This window comes from Xiphophorus hellerii, chromosome 7 (genome assembly GCF_003331165.1).
Source record: "Xiphophorus hellerii strain 12219 chromosome 7, Xiphophorus_hellerii-4.1, whole genome shotgun sequence".
NCBI classification, from domain to species: Eukaryota; Metazoa; Chordata; class Actinopteri; order Cyprinodontiformes; family Poeciliidae; genus Xiphophorus; species Xiphophorus hellerii.
Genome location: NC_045678.1, coordinates 12,149,490 through 12,162,281, shown reverse-complemented (window position 1 = coordinate 12,162,281; position 12,792 = coordinate 12,149,490). Strand labels below are relative to the sequence as shown.

Here is a 12,792-nt window from a genome sequence, read left to right as displayed (position 1 = left end):
TTCCTCTTAAGTTAGAAAGCGGAAACTACGGTAACTACAGAGATTTAGAGTGGAGTGAGTGTTCATAGCACATACATTTGTGTTATATTAAATGTAAAAAGCACCACTCCATGAAAAAATGTCATTCAAATTCTCTCTGGGGGAACATTGTCAGGAGGATCTGTGGGGGGAAATAGTTCTCTACCTTTAATATGACCAGGAGTGAAACATATTTATAGATAACAACCAGACAAATATTTTTGTTAATCTGTTTTCAGAGGTCAAAGCATTTCACTGACACTTATTATTCAGCATCAATAGAGAGAGAACTGTTGATTTTCAATGTCCTGCAAAGAAATAAGTACAAATATAATACTCAAATAAAACAATAAGATACAATACTTTTAAATGTAATTGTCAGCGTACATCAGAGATTTAATACCTAAGCTAGCGTCGGCAGTTATGAAGCCACCAATAAATGTCACTGACCATGACCTCATCCTGGCGAGTAAAACTACATAAACTCTAAAAAAAAAAAAAAAAAAAAACACCTTGGTGAAACAAATAGATTAAATCCACTAAACCTGAAGAACTACTCTTAGGCCTCTTTGCAACTCAAGTTTCTTTGGATCGTTTTACCAGAAAGACTAAAAGGCACTAATAGCTCAAACGGGGGGTTGACCTACACAGATGAACCATCAGTTTTCAGTCATTTCCTCTCATCAGCTACTAGCACAGAGTCTCAATCTGCAAAGCATAAAAGTAGACCCTAAACTGATTCATTCACTTAAAATAAAAACAACAAAACCGAATACTTATGTGTTTTAAGTTAAACTAAAATATAAACAGCAGCACTCCTCTCATGCCCTACACAATATGTGCAAATTAAAAAGCAAGGCACTGTAGGGAACCAGCTGCTGCTCCCAGTGTGAAAGTATATGTAACATCGCTCATGTTCAGACCCAGCGCCGACACAGATGGCTAGAAGGGGAAGTTTTCCGTTGTGCAAACATTCTAAAGACTGGATTTGATGATTCGCAGGAAAGCTGCTCTGGATCTGAAGTCTCTCTGGATGCATTTCCATCACTTCCTGCAGTCCAGGTTTAGTTTTTGAAGGCTCCACAGCGACTCGCTCGACAGATAAAGTCTTTAAGCAGATTGCCGTCAATCTGCCAGAAAGCAGTCGTCTGGGTCACCTCAGTCAGGTGGTTCATGCAGAACTTGAAGCAGAACTCTTCCAGGTCCTATAAGGAAAAGAAAAAGAGCTGATTTTGGTCAAACAGGATAACCAAAATGAGTAATGAATGTCTGTGGTTTTAGGATGGTAAGACAAAACTTTGTTTTATTTCAATCAATCAAGTAATCAAACAATTTTATCTATAAAGCACCCTTCATGTTGGAGGCAGCTTGCTGGAAACACATAATGAAGGATATTCCTGAACCGGGTTTGAACCGTCCAGGGTCACAGTCTGCAGGTGCAAATACCAGAGTTGTGACGTAAACTGAAACTCCCTTTTTTTTTTCTCCACTCTTCGTAAGAGGGCTGGTGGATACTAAAAGTGATGCATTTCATCTTTTCTTCACTTCCCTGGAATAGCCAGGGGAATTCATTGCTTATATTCTTTGCTTAATTTCTTAATAAAACAATTATCAAAATGCATTTTGATACGTTCTTGATCGACTCGGCGTTTCACCTTAGGCAAGACTTATTTATTTCCTTAACAAGGGGCATCGAGATTCACAGATACAGTTAATGTCACTAGATATCTCTGAGAAATGTTTCAATGTCAAAGAAAGAAAGAGCGAGAAAGAAAAAAGAAATATAGAAAGGATGTATGGCACCAAGTTAGAAAGAAAGTAGGAAGGAAGGACGCAAAATATGAAACGACAAACCGGTAACTTCACAAGGCTGTGAATGACCAGGATTTCGCATATTATTTTAAGGACAACTCATGCCCACTTTCACACTAATCAACTGTTTGCCTGTTATGTGAGGCTTGGTAAAGAATGAATGAACGTGCTTTGAAGACCGACCACGGCTTCGTAGCGCACAGCGGCAGACAGCAGAGAGAAGGCGTTCTCCACCGTGATCCCCCGCTTGATGATGTGCTGACACAGACGTTTGAGTCGGTCCTCGCAGTAAGACGTGGCCAGATCCAGCAGCCCTGAGGGAGACACAGACTGGATCAGCAATTAGGGATGACATGACAAATACAAGCCGAAATCAGGCTGCGTGCTGGATGTGTGTGTGTGTGTGTGTCTAACCGATGGCGTCTTCAGGAGAGAGCTCCACGTTGTCTGTGTAGAGGAACTGGAGGAAGGCACGATAGACGGCGTAGGAGAACTGGTCTATCTCAATCACCTCCTTCATGTCCTCGTTCCAGTGGGACTGGAACATCGATCGGAAGTGTTCGCACCTGGACGGCAGAGACGGAGGACAGCGGCTGCAAGAAACGGTTCACACGTGAAGGATTTAGGCAGAGATTGAACGTCTAGGTGGAGAGTTTCTGACCTAATTTTGAGGACCGCTTTGTGGACGTAGATGTATTTGCCATCAACGCAGAACTTGAGGTCAGCAGTTTCTGGGTTATCGAACTCCTTCTTAAGAGCCTGAGCCACAGTTAGGAAGTCATCGTGCTCTGATGGGAGAGAAGCACCACAACCAGAGGTTTACATACACTAGAAAAAAGAGGTTGTTGGTTTTTTTTTCTCACAGTCTGACAATAAAAACAGAAATGATTTCCATGATGATGAAAAACAAAGAAAAATCTTTAAATTCAGAAGCTTACCTAGTAAAACAGTCTTTAAACGGTATGCTTTATAATCCAGCATTTTAATGTTACTTTTGGGGTAATGGCTTCTTCCCATGTTGGTACAAGACAGCTTTTTTTTTCAAATACTTTTTTTAGCATTGTTCGCTTTCATTGACAGGAAATTAGCAGAAGTACAAAGACAAAGACATGCAGCAACGGTCTCCAGGTCAGGGATCAACACTGAAGACTGAGGCCTCTGTGGCGCCTGCTCTACTGCTACACCATGCGATGCAACGCAAGACTGGCTTTTATTAGAACAATGACATTCTTACCAACTGCAGCATCTTCACAATGTTTTGCTTTTGTTTCTTGGGTTTATGCATAAAATCTGCACCAAAATTCTCTCATATTCATGCTGTTCAAACATGGTGTTGCATGTTTGAACAGTTGAATGTGGTTATTTCAGGAAATGGGGAATTGACACAAACCAAAACGCCTCAGGGTCCAACTGGAAAAGCTGTCAACAAAATGTGACATGTCTCAACAACGTACGGGTTATCTGTGTTAAATCTGATGTAATAACTGTAACCGGCTTTGATCATTAGGAATGCAGGGTGGAAAGGTAGAGGTCATAGACAAAAATACATGTAATTGCTGAAATGTGCTCTACAAATAAAATTTGACTTGACTTGGTTTTTCGACTCCTAACCCCAAGTTTCTCATCTCACCCATGGAGAGAGGCCGCCACATTACGGAGGGCGTGGCGAAGCACGCAAAGACGTTATCCGTGCAAGAGAAGTGTGTGAGGTGAGGCAGTACGATGGACTGGCCACGGCACTGGCCCCACATGTACACGTGACCGCTCTGGGTCTTGGCGGCCGACGTGTGGGTGGAGTGGCAGGCGGCGACCTCCACAACCCTGTAAAAAAAAACAAAAACGGACGGAGCAGTCAGACGGAGCGGCGGCTACGGGAATCAAGAGTTTGAGAACGCGGAGAGACTCCGTCACCTCTCCTTCTCCGTCAGGATCTGAAGCGGGCTCAGCTGGTTGCTCTTGTTGCCTGTGCCCAGCTGTCCATATGTGTTTGCACCCCAAGCGTAGAGCAGACCCTCGTCTGTTAGCGCCAGGGAGTGGGCGTAGCCGGAGACGATCTGGGCAGAAAAGAACTTCAGCAACAAACTGAGCCCTGAATTTTTAACCACATGCTACTGAATAGAGAATACGTTCATGGTCTGCGTATGACAAGCGAGTCAGCTGCAGATTGCTTTCATTAGTTATTAGTTTATGTTTACTACATCTCGTTGCTTGTACTTGTGACAGTGCAATGACAATAAAGTTGAATTCTATTCTATTCTATTCTTATACCCTTTATTATTAAAAACTAAACAATTATATTCTTTTGGTATTTTTACTGATGCCCAGTGGATCACTTTATGTTGTGCTTCAGGTATTTACATCATGGTTGTGTTAAAAGTAGATAGAAGATTTTTGATTTTTTTAGACAAAATCTAAGTATTGTTTTTGTATTATTGTTCAGACAAATAAACATGTTCATAAATAAACCACTAAAGCCTCCATCCACCTGTGGTCACCTTGCTGCCTGTTTTCCTTCGTCCTTCATTTTATTTTGGCTCTTATTGGACTTATTGGGATTTGGAATGGGAATTTTTCATAATTACACAAATCACTTCTCAATTATTCCTCAGTCCATAGCAGTCATGAAGGAGTAAATTAAAATCTCAATTATTACAAAAGTCAAACATGGCTTTTGCTATTTTATAAATCATATTCAGAGAGCCATTTATTCATCTGACGATTGGAAGATAGATGGAGCTAAACAGAGAAAAATCCTGGAAGAAAACAGGACTATAAATTAAGAAGTTCTATAAGACCTGAGTAGATCGGTTGAGGTCAAAGGACATTTATGCGCTAGAATGGCCCAGTCAAAGTCCAGACCTACATGTAATTGGGAACGTGCTTTAAGTCTTTAAGACTGATGTTCACAAACGCTCTTGATGCGATATGCATGAGACTTTTTGTAAAAAAGATTAAATCCAAAAGATTATATTGACTCAGGAGGGCCGACTACAAATGCATGCCACACTTTTCAGAATTTCACTGACAAAATATTTTGGAAACCAGTCATTATTTTCCTTTACGTCAGTCTCTCACATTAAATTTGATGGTTTATAACCACATCGTGAGAAAAAGCGGGGGGGGGAAAGCAGTCAAAGGATGTGAATATTTTTCCAGGTAGTTTATATTTGACTCAGCATTTTCTCTCACCTGTTGCACACACACACCTTGCAGACCTACGAGTCGACAGGGAGACATCTGGTTCCCGTTATTCCCAAGCCCGAGTTGCCCGTTCCCGTTGTAGCCCCACCCGTACACCTGCAGACAAATGAAAGGCATGCGTCACAGCTGGGTGGCACCCAGCACCGGCTCTGCCTAAAAAAAAAACCAAAAAAAAACCCAAACGGTCACCTCTCCATTGTCCACCAAGGCCAGAGACGAGGTCTGGCCGCAGACGATGCTGATGGCCAGCTTGTTCTGCAGGCAGCTGGAAACCCTGCGAGGCGTGGGCTGGTTCGCCGTGGAGCCGGAACCCACCTGGCCGCAGTTGTTGTAGCCCCACGCGTACACCTGGAGGACAAGGTGGCCACATCGTCAAGGCAACGAGCTGAACTAAAAGTGTGACGACCAATAGATTTGTCACATGAAATCCCACTTAAATATACTGAAATCTGTAGCTGTGTAGAGAAAAATTTCAGAGGGTTTGAGAGCTTTCAGAGTAATGTTCAAAGCACAGAGTGTGAAAAATTCTGTTTTTACGCCAAAGTGCAGCTTCTACTGTAAATTAGCTTGAAGCACAATAGGTTCCTTTATCCTGAGCTTGTTTTCCAGACTTCAGCTCACAGTGGATTATTCATGACTGGACTTTTGTTTCTGTTCAACACTCCAAACAAAAGCAAATCTGCTTTCTGCAGAAACTTAAATGCAAAGACCTCTGTTTATGCAAACATTTGTTGAGTTCATCCCAGGAAACTCACTTCTCCTAAGTTAGTCCGAGCCATGGAGTGGTGGGAGCCACAAGCCACCTCCGTGACCCTCTTGCTGATCAGGTTGGCGGATACGATCACCGGAGCAACTCCCTGATTGGTTGTCCCGTTTCCAAGCTGGCTGTAGCCGTTATGTCCCCACGCAAAGAGCTCTCCGTCTGAAACGCACAAGCACTTGTCGATCCACTGCAGGTTTTGTGTTTGCTGTGAAATTGGGGACGTTGTTCTGTGACGCTACCGTCTGTAGCCAGCAGGATGTGGGGTCCGCTGCCGTAGCTCAGGCTCACCACCTTCCTGCCCTTCAGGAAGTCCAGCTTCTTGGGGACGATGGTGCTCTGGCTGTCCCCCGTCCCCAAGCAGTTGCTGCAGTTCAGCCCAAACACAAAGACCTGGACATGCAGGGACAGAGCACAGGAGAAAGAGTGGGGACAAGCTATTAGGAGGCTTAAACAGACAGAGTTATTATGAATCTAAGGCAGCTCTAAACCGGGGGGTTATTAGCCTTGATTCAAAGAAACTCAGTTTCCTTTAAATCAAGTCTAATGTCCTCTTATCAAAACAAACATTTCCAGGCTTGAATTTCACTATTTTTCAGGACATTTTTGAAAACATTCTCAGTTCTTGAAGATTAAACATGAAACAAAACAAGACGCTGAAGCTATTCCACAGCTTTTTTTTTTTTTTTTTAATCAATGACCCGACTCATAGTGCTTTTTTAAAATCACTTCAAGATTTATCAAATCTGGATCTAATTAGTCGACACAAAATGCATGTACATTTGTGATCGGTAACATTGTTCTATTTATAACGTTATTCTATTTGGGGAAGTTTCAATGCTTTTGCAGCTAAAACAAAACCATGGATCCAGATTAAAAGCATGGTTTAAAACTGTAAAAGCCATTTTTTTGTTTGTTTTCTGGATGAGTCTGATGTGATCTGACAAAAAAATATATATATATTTTTTGCAGCACACTTTGTAGCACAAAAACTTAAGTATTCATGTGGATAAAGAGAGTCCTCCATAAATAAATTATTATATAAAGTGTTTTGTTTTTCAGAAATTCACCTCTGTGTCTGTTAGATTAAAAAAAAAAGATTTTAGTTTGAAAACATAATTTTTTTTCTACTCAACTGTTATTTTTCCAAGTGTGTGTATGAACTCTGGACCTGCTAAGCTGAGCAGCTGCTGGTGTTGATATTTCCAACCAAATATCAACACCAGCAGGAGGCGCTGAAGCGATCATAGCTCACATTATGAGAAAAGTTTTAGTTAAGCTTCAGACACCAAGGCTTACAGCAAAAAATACTTTAACCTGACCTCGTTTTTTAAAACTCGGTTACTGAAAAGATTTTAAAAAATGAAAGAACAAGTTCTCACATGCATTTCTGAACATAATGTCAAATTTAATCATCAACCAATTTACATTATTAGGAGTAACCATCTTTCTGACTGCAGCTGGTGTAAATAAGATGCAGTTCCAGTTATAATTAGCATGAATGTCACATTAATTATGTTTAAGGCTTTCAGTGAAGCTTTTGGGCCTGTGCATATTTTTTTTTTCAAGGATGAAACCAATACACAACATACAATAGATGAATTGTGGATTTTCTCTAATCCATACAGGATCAAAAGTATGCATACACCCCCCACAATAAGCGGCTTAATGTTCCTTAACAAGATTTACATAGATCCAAATCCCATGTGACACCAATGTCCATGATGGGTGTGTGTAAACTTATGACTGGAGCTGCAGGCAAAAAAAAAAAGAAGATATAAATTAGAACCCATTTTTAAAGTTGTAAAATATATAAAGTTTTGGTCTCTGGTCATTGTCTTGGTAAAAATAATTGTATTTGCTATTGCCAAAGGTTAAACAGAGTGTTTATAACAGCAACAGATTGCATATAAAACTCAGTAAAACAAGCAAAAAATAGTGATTAAAAATAATATTAAATGAGATTCTGTGCAAAATAAAATAAAATAAAATCAGCAGATATGAAAAGTCATGTTATAGATCAGTGTTTCCCCACCCTGGTCCTCAAGGCCCACTGTCCTACATGTTTTAGAGGTTTCCCTGCTTTAATGTGCCTGATTCAACTGATTGCAGTTCAGCAAATGTTAATCTGTCATCAATTGAAATCAGTTGGACTGAAGCAAGGAAATACCTAAAACATGCAGGGCAGTGTGCCTTGAGAACCAGGGTTGGGAAACACTGTTCTAGATAACGTCCTAAAACAAAACATCACCCCTTGCGTAATGAGCTCCAAACCAGAAAAATGTGTTTCCTGTGACCTCTCACCTCATCGTCATTGGTGATGTAGATGGCCTCATTAGCAGACGAGCCAAACACGCAGGCCTTCCTTATTGATGGGAGCTCCTCCGGAGCCATAAGGCTGAAAATGGGCCATTTGGTTACATCCACCATGATGTTCTCGCATTGGCTAGTTATGCCCCAGCTGCTGTCACTGTTTTGAGTGGATGAGGGTGCATTCACTTAGACATCAGAAATAATTTTCCCTTTTGTCAACACACTTAGACAATCACAAAAATATTCAGGAATCTGGATCAGTTTTCACCTTCTGATCTAATATGAATTAAAGCCGAACACACACACACAAACGATAGAGATTAGACATAGACTGCATCACAATGTTTCATAATAACTCAGAGATAAGGCAATGATTTAAGGGAGTAAAAATCCTCCTGCTTTAACTTTTAATCTTTACCAAGAATGTTTTGGCTCCAAACTCACTTAAATGGCCAGATGGGAAACGAGCTGGATCAAATATAGAAGCAGAGTTTTTTGCACCTGGAAGGATCATCGTATATCGCTTTAGTAATTAGACAAATTTATTATCTTCAAATTTCAGTGTTCAATTAATTGAGAAATAAATAGGAGATATAAAAACATTAATAGATAAAATGTGCAACAAAACATCTTCTTAATAGCAGCTTAACGTGTTTAAGGTAATTTGCACAAATTAATTTTCATAAGACATGCGTCAACCATTCATCTGTAAATTATGTCGATTGTGTTAATGAAACTAAAATTGTAGGCAAATATTTTTTATTGTTCTACTTTATTTAGATCATGTGACTTTACCTTTATCTTTTTTTGCTTTCTGTCAATCTATTTCTATTTAAATATAAGCTATATTTTATACAAATAGCAGACGCCCCGTCTCCCCCCCAAAAATGAAAGATTTTGGCTTTACTGATGAACAGCCAGGTTTATTGAAGTAAACCAACAGCATTTAAGTTTCACCGTAAGAGCTGTTGCACAAACACAAAAAGACAGTGTAAGATACAAAACACGGTCTTACAACCGTAACGTTTGAAAACTGAAAACAACGTTCACTGCTAACAACATCAACCGATTCAAAAACTACACCGTATTTGATAACAATAAACCAAAAATCACAATTCCAATTGATCAATATTAGAAATATCCTATATACAAAATTAACGTACCTTGTGCCTCTAGCAAGGCTGTTAATAAGATACATTTATAACCCTGTTGTGTGGCGCATATACAATGTATGATTTCCACAGTCGCAACTTTTCCTCCGTTCTTTCTGTTGCCAAGCTGCCGCTGCACAACATAAACAGCGGACGTTCTCTCATCAAAATAAAAGCATTAAATTCAAAAACCGGAAGTCAACCAACAAAATAAAGGCAATAAGCGCTAAAAAGGAACACAACACATAAGGAGCTTAACATGGGGTTATTTACACAACTGAATAAAACAGAACAAAGTAAGGATATTAATTACATGACATTTTTATATTTTGACATATTTCATTAACAGAAAATGTAATTAAAATTGTTTGTGTTAAGAATTTTTTATTTATTTTTTTAATCAATGGCCAATGGATTAGTGCAGGGTTGCCCAAAGTCGGTCCTCGAGGGCCGGCATCCTGCACATTTTAGTTCTCTCCCTGGTGGTACCAACAACCTTTTCAACATGTCAATGTTCTTCTAACGAGCCATCATTTGATCCAGGTGCGTTAAACCAGGGAGAGAACTAAAACATGCAGTATGCTGGACCTGAGGACCAACTTTGGGCACCACTGGATTACTGCATCTCTATTGAACAATAAATCTACTGTCAAAATTAAAGCAACTATCTTTGTAAGTGGTGACCATAACACGCTGCTCTACAATGGAAACTATATCTTAAGTATTTTGGGGGTCTGGCAGAGGAGTTAAAGTATTTTACAGAAAAGTCTAGTGTACCTTTAATTCCCCCCCTCCTCCCCCACCACCACCTTATCCTTCCGCGACAAGCTTTGCTAAAACATTTGTTTATGAAACAAATCATAATCCTAAGCAGATAACGGGTTTGTGTGAACTGTGGACTAAATATGAGTTGCAGGTGCAGACATCATCGCTCTGTTGTGTAAATGGTGAAAACGGGACTCAGGCTGACCTGCGTGTGTTTGTGATGAGCAAACAGCAGAGTCTAAACGCTGGCAGGGACAGCTAGCTGAAAGCCGATAGCTGCCTGTTTATGTTTGCCTCTGTTACGAACACAAGCAAAACACCGGTCAGCAAAAACACTCAAGAGGAGCTGCTGCCGGGACTCGTCTGATTTCAAAAATCCCATCTAATCTACAGTAGGTCGCACTGCAAATAGAAAAAAAAAAAAAACGAATAGCAGGAAGAACGTCGACCGTAAATAAAAGATATAATTTGCTCACCTGAGTGATGAGTCTTTCTACGAGGGGGATATTCCGTCTGACGGCTTCGGCATGGCGTGCGGAAAGGTCGACGCCTCTGTAGGGTTTTTACTTTCTCTGCTGGAACAGAAACAAAAACAACTGCTCCAACTGGCGTTTGTTTGGGGAAGTGGCGCGAGCAAAACACGTCACGTGACCACCAGACCAAAACAATCGAGTTTGACTTCCGGTTAGTAGAACAGCAGCAAGAAAACTCGCTCGAGATTTTTACAGAAGGGACATGTGGTAGTCTAAAATGAACACCAAAATGACACCATAATTTATATTTTACATGAACAGAATCTGTAATTGTATCGGACTTTTTTTTTTATTAATGGATATTATCTTAGAAAACAAAGTTATGCGCATTTGTTTAATATTTATCCACGTCATCTATAGAATTGACAGTAAATGTCTAGAATGTGTAACAGAGATAATCTTAAATAAAATGCACTAAAGAGTATTTTTGTTTGTTAAGCATCTATTTATGTCATCTTATTAAAAGTGTAATTAAAACAATTATCAATATATGTCATGATCGAAATTGTAATAAGTATATTAAATATTTTCTATTATATTCATATATAAAGCATAAAAGTTTCAATAGGCACGGAAAATGTCATATTCCTTACATATTTACACTTTGTCTAAAATGTGTGTTGTTTATACATTTGATAATCTGAATAAAATGTTCATCAAAATAAAATTGGAATAAAAAGAGAAAGTCAATTTAAGACCTGCTGGGATACAAATGTAATGTAAAACATAATTATAAATGCTTTAACATAAAGAATATGAATTATTTTAACATTTAGTTATTTTAATTATGTAATAAAGTATTTGAAAATTAAAATGAGCAAATTCATTAATGTTTGCATTTCCAATTTTGTGGAAATGATTACATATATATATTTGCCTTATTGATGTATTGCATGACAACACTTTGTCCTTCAACGATAGATACGATTCTTATAAAATATTGAACGCCAACATGCTTGGCACATGAATAGGGAAAAAAAATTTCAATGTAAAGATTAGTCTGAAGGATGACTGCAGATGCTTCTATTAGACATGAGAAACTCTGGCGTCAGATACTGCAGACAGAACAGTAACAGAGAACCAGAGGAGGAATTAGATGGCCTCTCTGTGCACAACAGCTAAACAGATCAACAGTTTGTCTCCATTTTGTCACCCGAGAGAAACCGGCAGCATGACCTGCTGACGCTGACTGAGGTCATCAGCTAAGTGGTTGCCAAGCTACAAAAGTCTGTCACACTCTGCAGCTTTTCAACAGAGTATAAAAGGACTTTTCATCTCTATTATTTATTTATGGAGTCGCTTCTCCCTAATTGTAGTTCAACAATGTAATGCTCGCTTTGAGAATAAATCCAGTACGAGTCAAACATTCTGCTTTAGGAATGAATTTCCCCACTTCAAAATTTCTTTGCGCGTGTCTAGAAAGCAAAAAAATTGTCTTGCAACAGTACTCAGTCATTACATTTCTGAATTTGTGGATACCATTGAGTCCCCTAACTAAAATCCAGTTCTATCAACTGCCTACAGAAGTCATAATTGCCATACAGAAGACTTCAGACAGCGCAGCAGTCCAGCTGTGAGTTAGGTTTTATACTCGAAACTTTGAAAATGTTACCACTGTGAAATGTGGTAGTGGCAGCATTAAGCTGTGGAAATGCTGGGGAGCAAGTCAGAATTGATGGAACGATGAAGATAAAACTTAACCCTGGTTAATATTCAAAACATGTTAGTGGAAGCAAAGGACTCAACACTGGGCCTTCCACTCAAATATTGACTCTAAAGATACTTGCATAGCCACCGTGAAAGGCTTGTATATATATAAAAAATAAGACATTAACAAGTTTGTGGCATGGACTGAAAACTGATGTTTTTCCTTTCATCTGACTTGAGATATTTTAGAAAAGTGCAAAGCTGGTAGGCAAACTTTCAGCTGTAATTGCACTGAAAAGTGGTTTCAAAAGACATTAGCTTAAAGTGGCCAAGTAGAAACGCACACCACACTTTTCAGAAAAAAGGCACTTTTTTGTGATTTGGTCAATGCCTACAACAGACAAATTTAAAACCCACGAAGTCCAGCCTAAAACTTTGATCCGAGGGTAAATGCCACAATTTTTCCCCGTCAGCTGATTCTTCTGCTTCCTTACTCAAGTAGGGCCCTAAATCAATTTTCTCCTGTTTTTAGTCATTTATTGAAAAAGTGATTATACTTACCCACCATAAATTGGCAAAAAAATACTTACTG

At 39.3% G+C, this 12,792-nt stretch overlaps 1 protein-coding gene and 1 long non-coding RNA gene across 6 annotated transcripts; one reads left to right on the top strand and one right to left on the bottom strand.

Moving 5' to 3' along the window:
* Positions 1-161: 161 nt before the first annotated feature.
* LOC116723224 (RCC1 and BTB domain-containing protein 1) lies at positions 162-8,261 on the bottom strand. 5 transcript variants are annotated; one of them, XM_032567970.1, is made up of 11 exons: positions 8,096-8,261; positions 6,034-6,184; positions 5,787-5,953; positions 5,221-5,379; positions 5,020-5,127; positions 3,742-3,884; positions 3,461-3,651; positions 2,492-2,618; positions 2,245-2,396; positions 2,014-2,144; positions 162-1,223 (listed from the first exon to the last, which is right to left on the bottom strand). In XM_032567970.1, the coding sequence occupies exons 1-11, from the start codon at positions 8,219-8,221 to the stop codon at positions 1,083-1,085; spliced, it is 1,596 nt and encodes a 531-aa protein (XP_032423861.1). In that variant the 5' UTR covers positions 8,222-8,261; the 3' UTR covers positions 162-1,082. The 5 variants fall into 5 exon arrangements, with proteins under 5 accessions (XP_032423861.1, XP_032423864.1, XP_032423863.1 ...); XM_032567973.1 differs by having other exon boundaries at positions 164-1,223; positions 2,001-2,160; positions 2,245-2,423; positions 8,096-8,246; XM_032567972.1 differs by having other exon boundaries at positions 164-1,223; positions 2,014-2,160; positions 2,245-2,423; positions 8,096-8,246.
* On the top strand, positions 8,151-10,605 carry LOC116723226 (uncharacterized). The gene is made up of 3 exons (XR_004339934.1): positions 8,151-8,263; positions 10,414-10,416; positions 10,502-10,605. It is a non-coding gene; the product is annotated as an uncharacterized LOC116723226 (long non-coding RNA).
* The last annotated feature ends 2,187 nt before the right edge of the window (positions 10,606-12,792 follow it).

Excerpts from the sequence above, each read along its gene's own strand:
- LOC116723224 (XM_032567971.1), bottom strand. The coding sequence starts at position 8,221 with ATGGTGGATGTAACCAAATGGCCCATTTTCAGCCTTATGGCTCCGGAG. Across the intron at positions 2,424-2,491 it reads AAAGCGGTCCTCAAAATTAG|CCGCTGTCCTCCGTCTCTGC; the intron begins GTCAGAAACTCT and ends CGTTTCTTGCAG. Across the intron at positions 1,224-2,013 it reads CTGTGCGCTACGAAGCCGTG|GACCTGGAAGAGTTCTGCTT; the intron begins GTCGGTCTTCAA and ends TTTTCCTTATAG.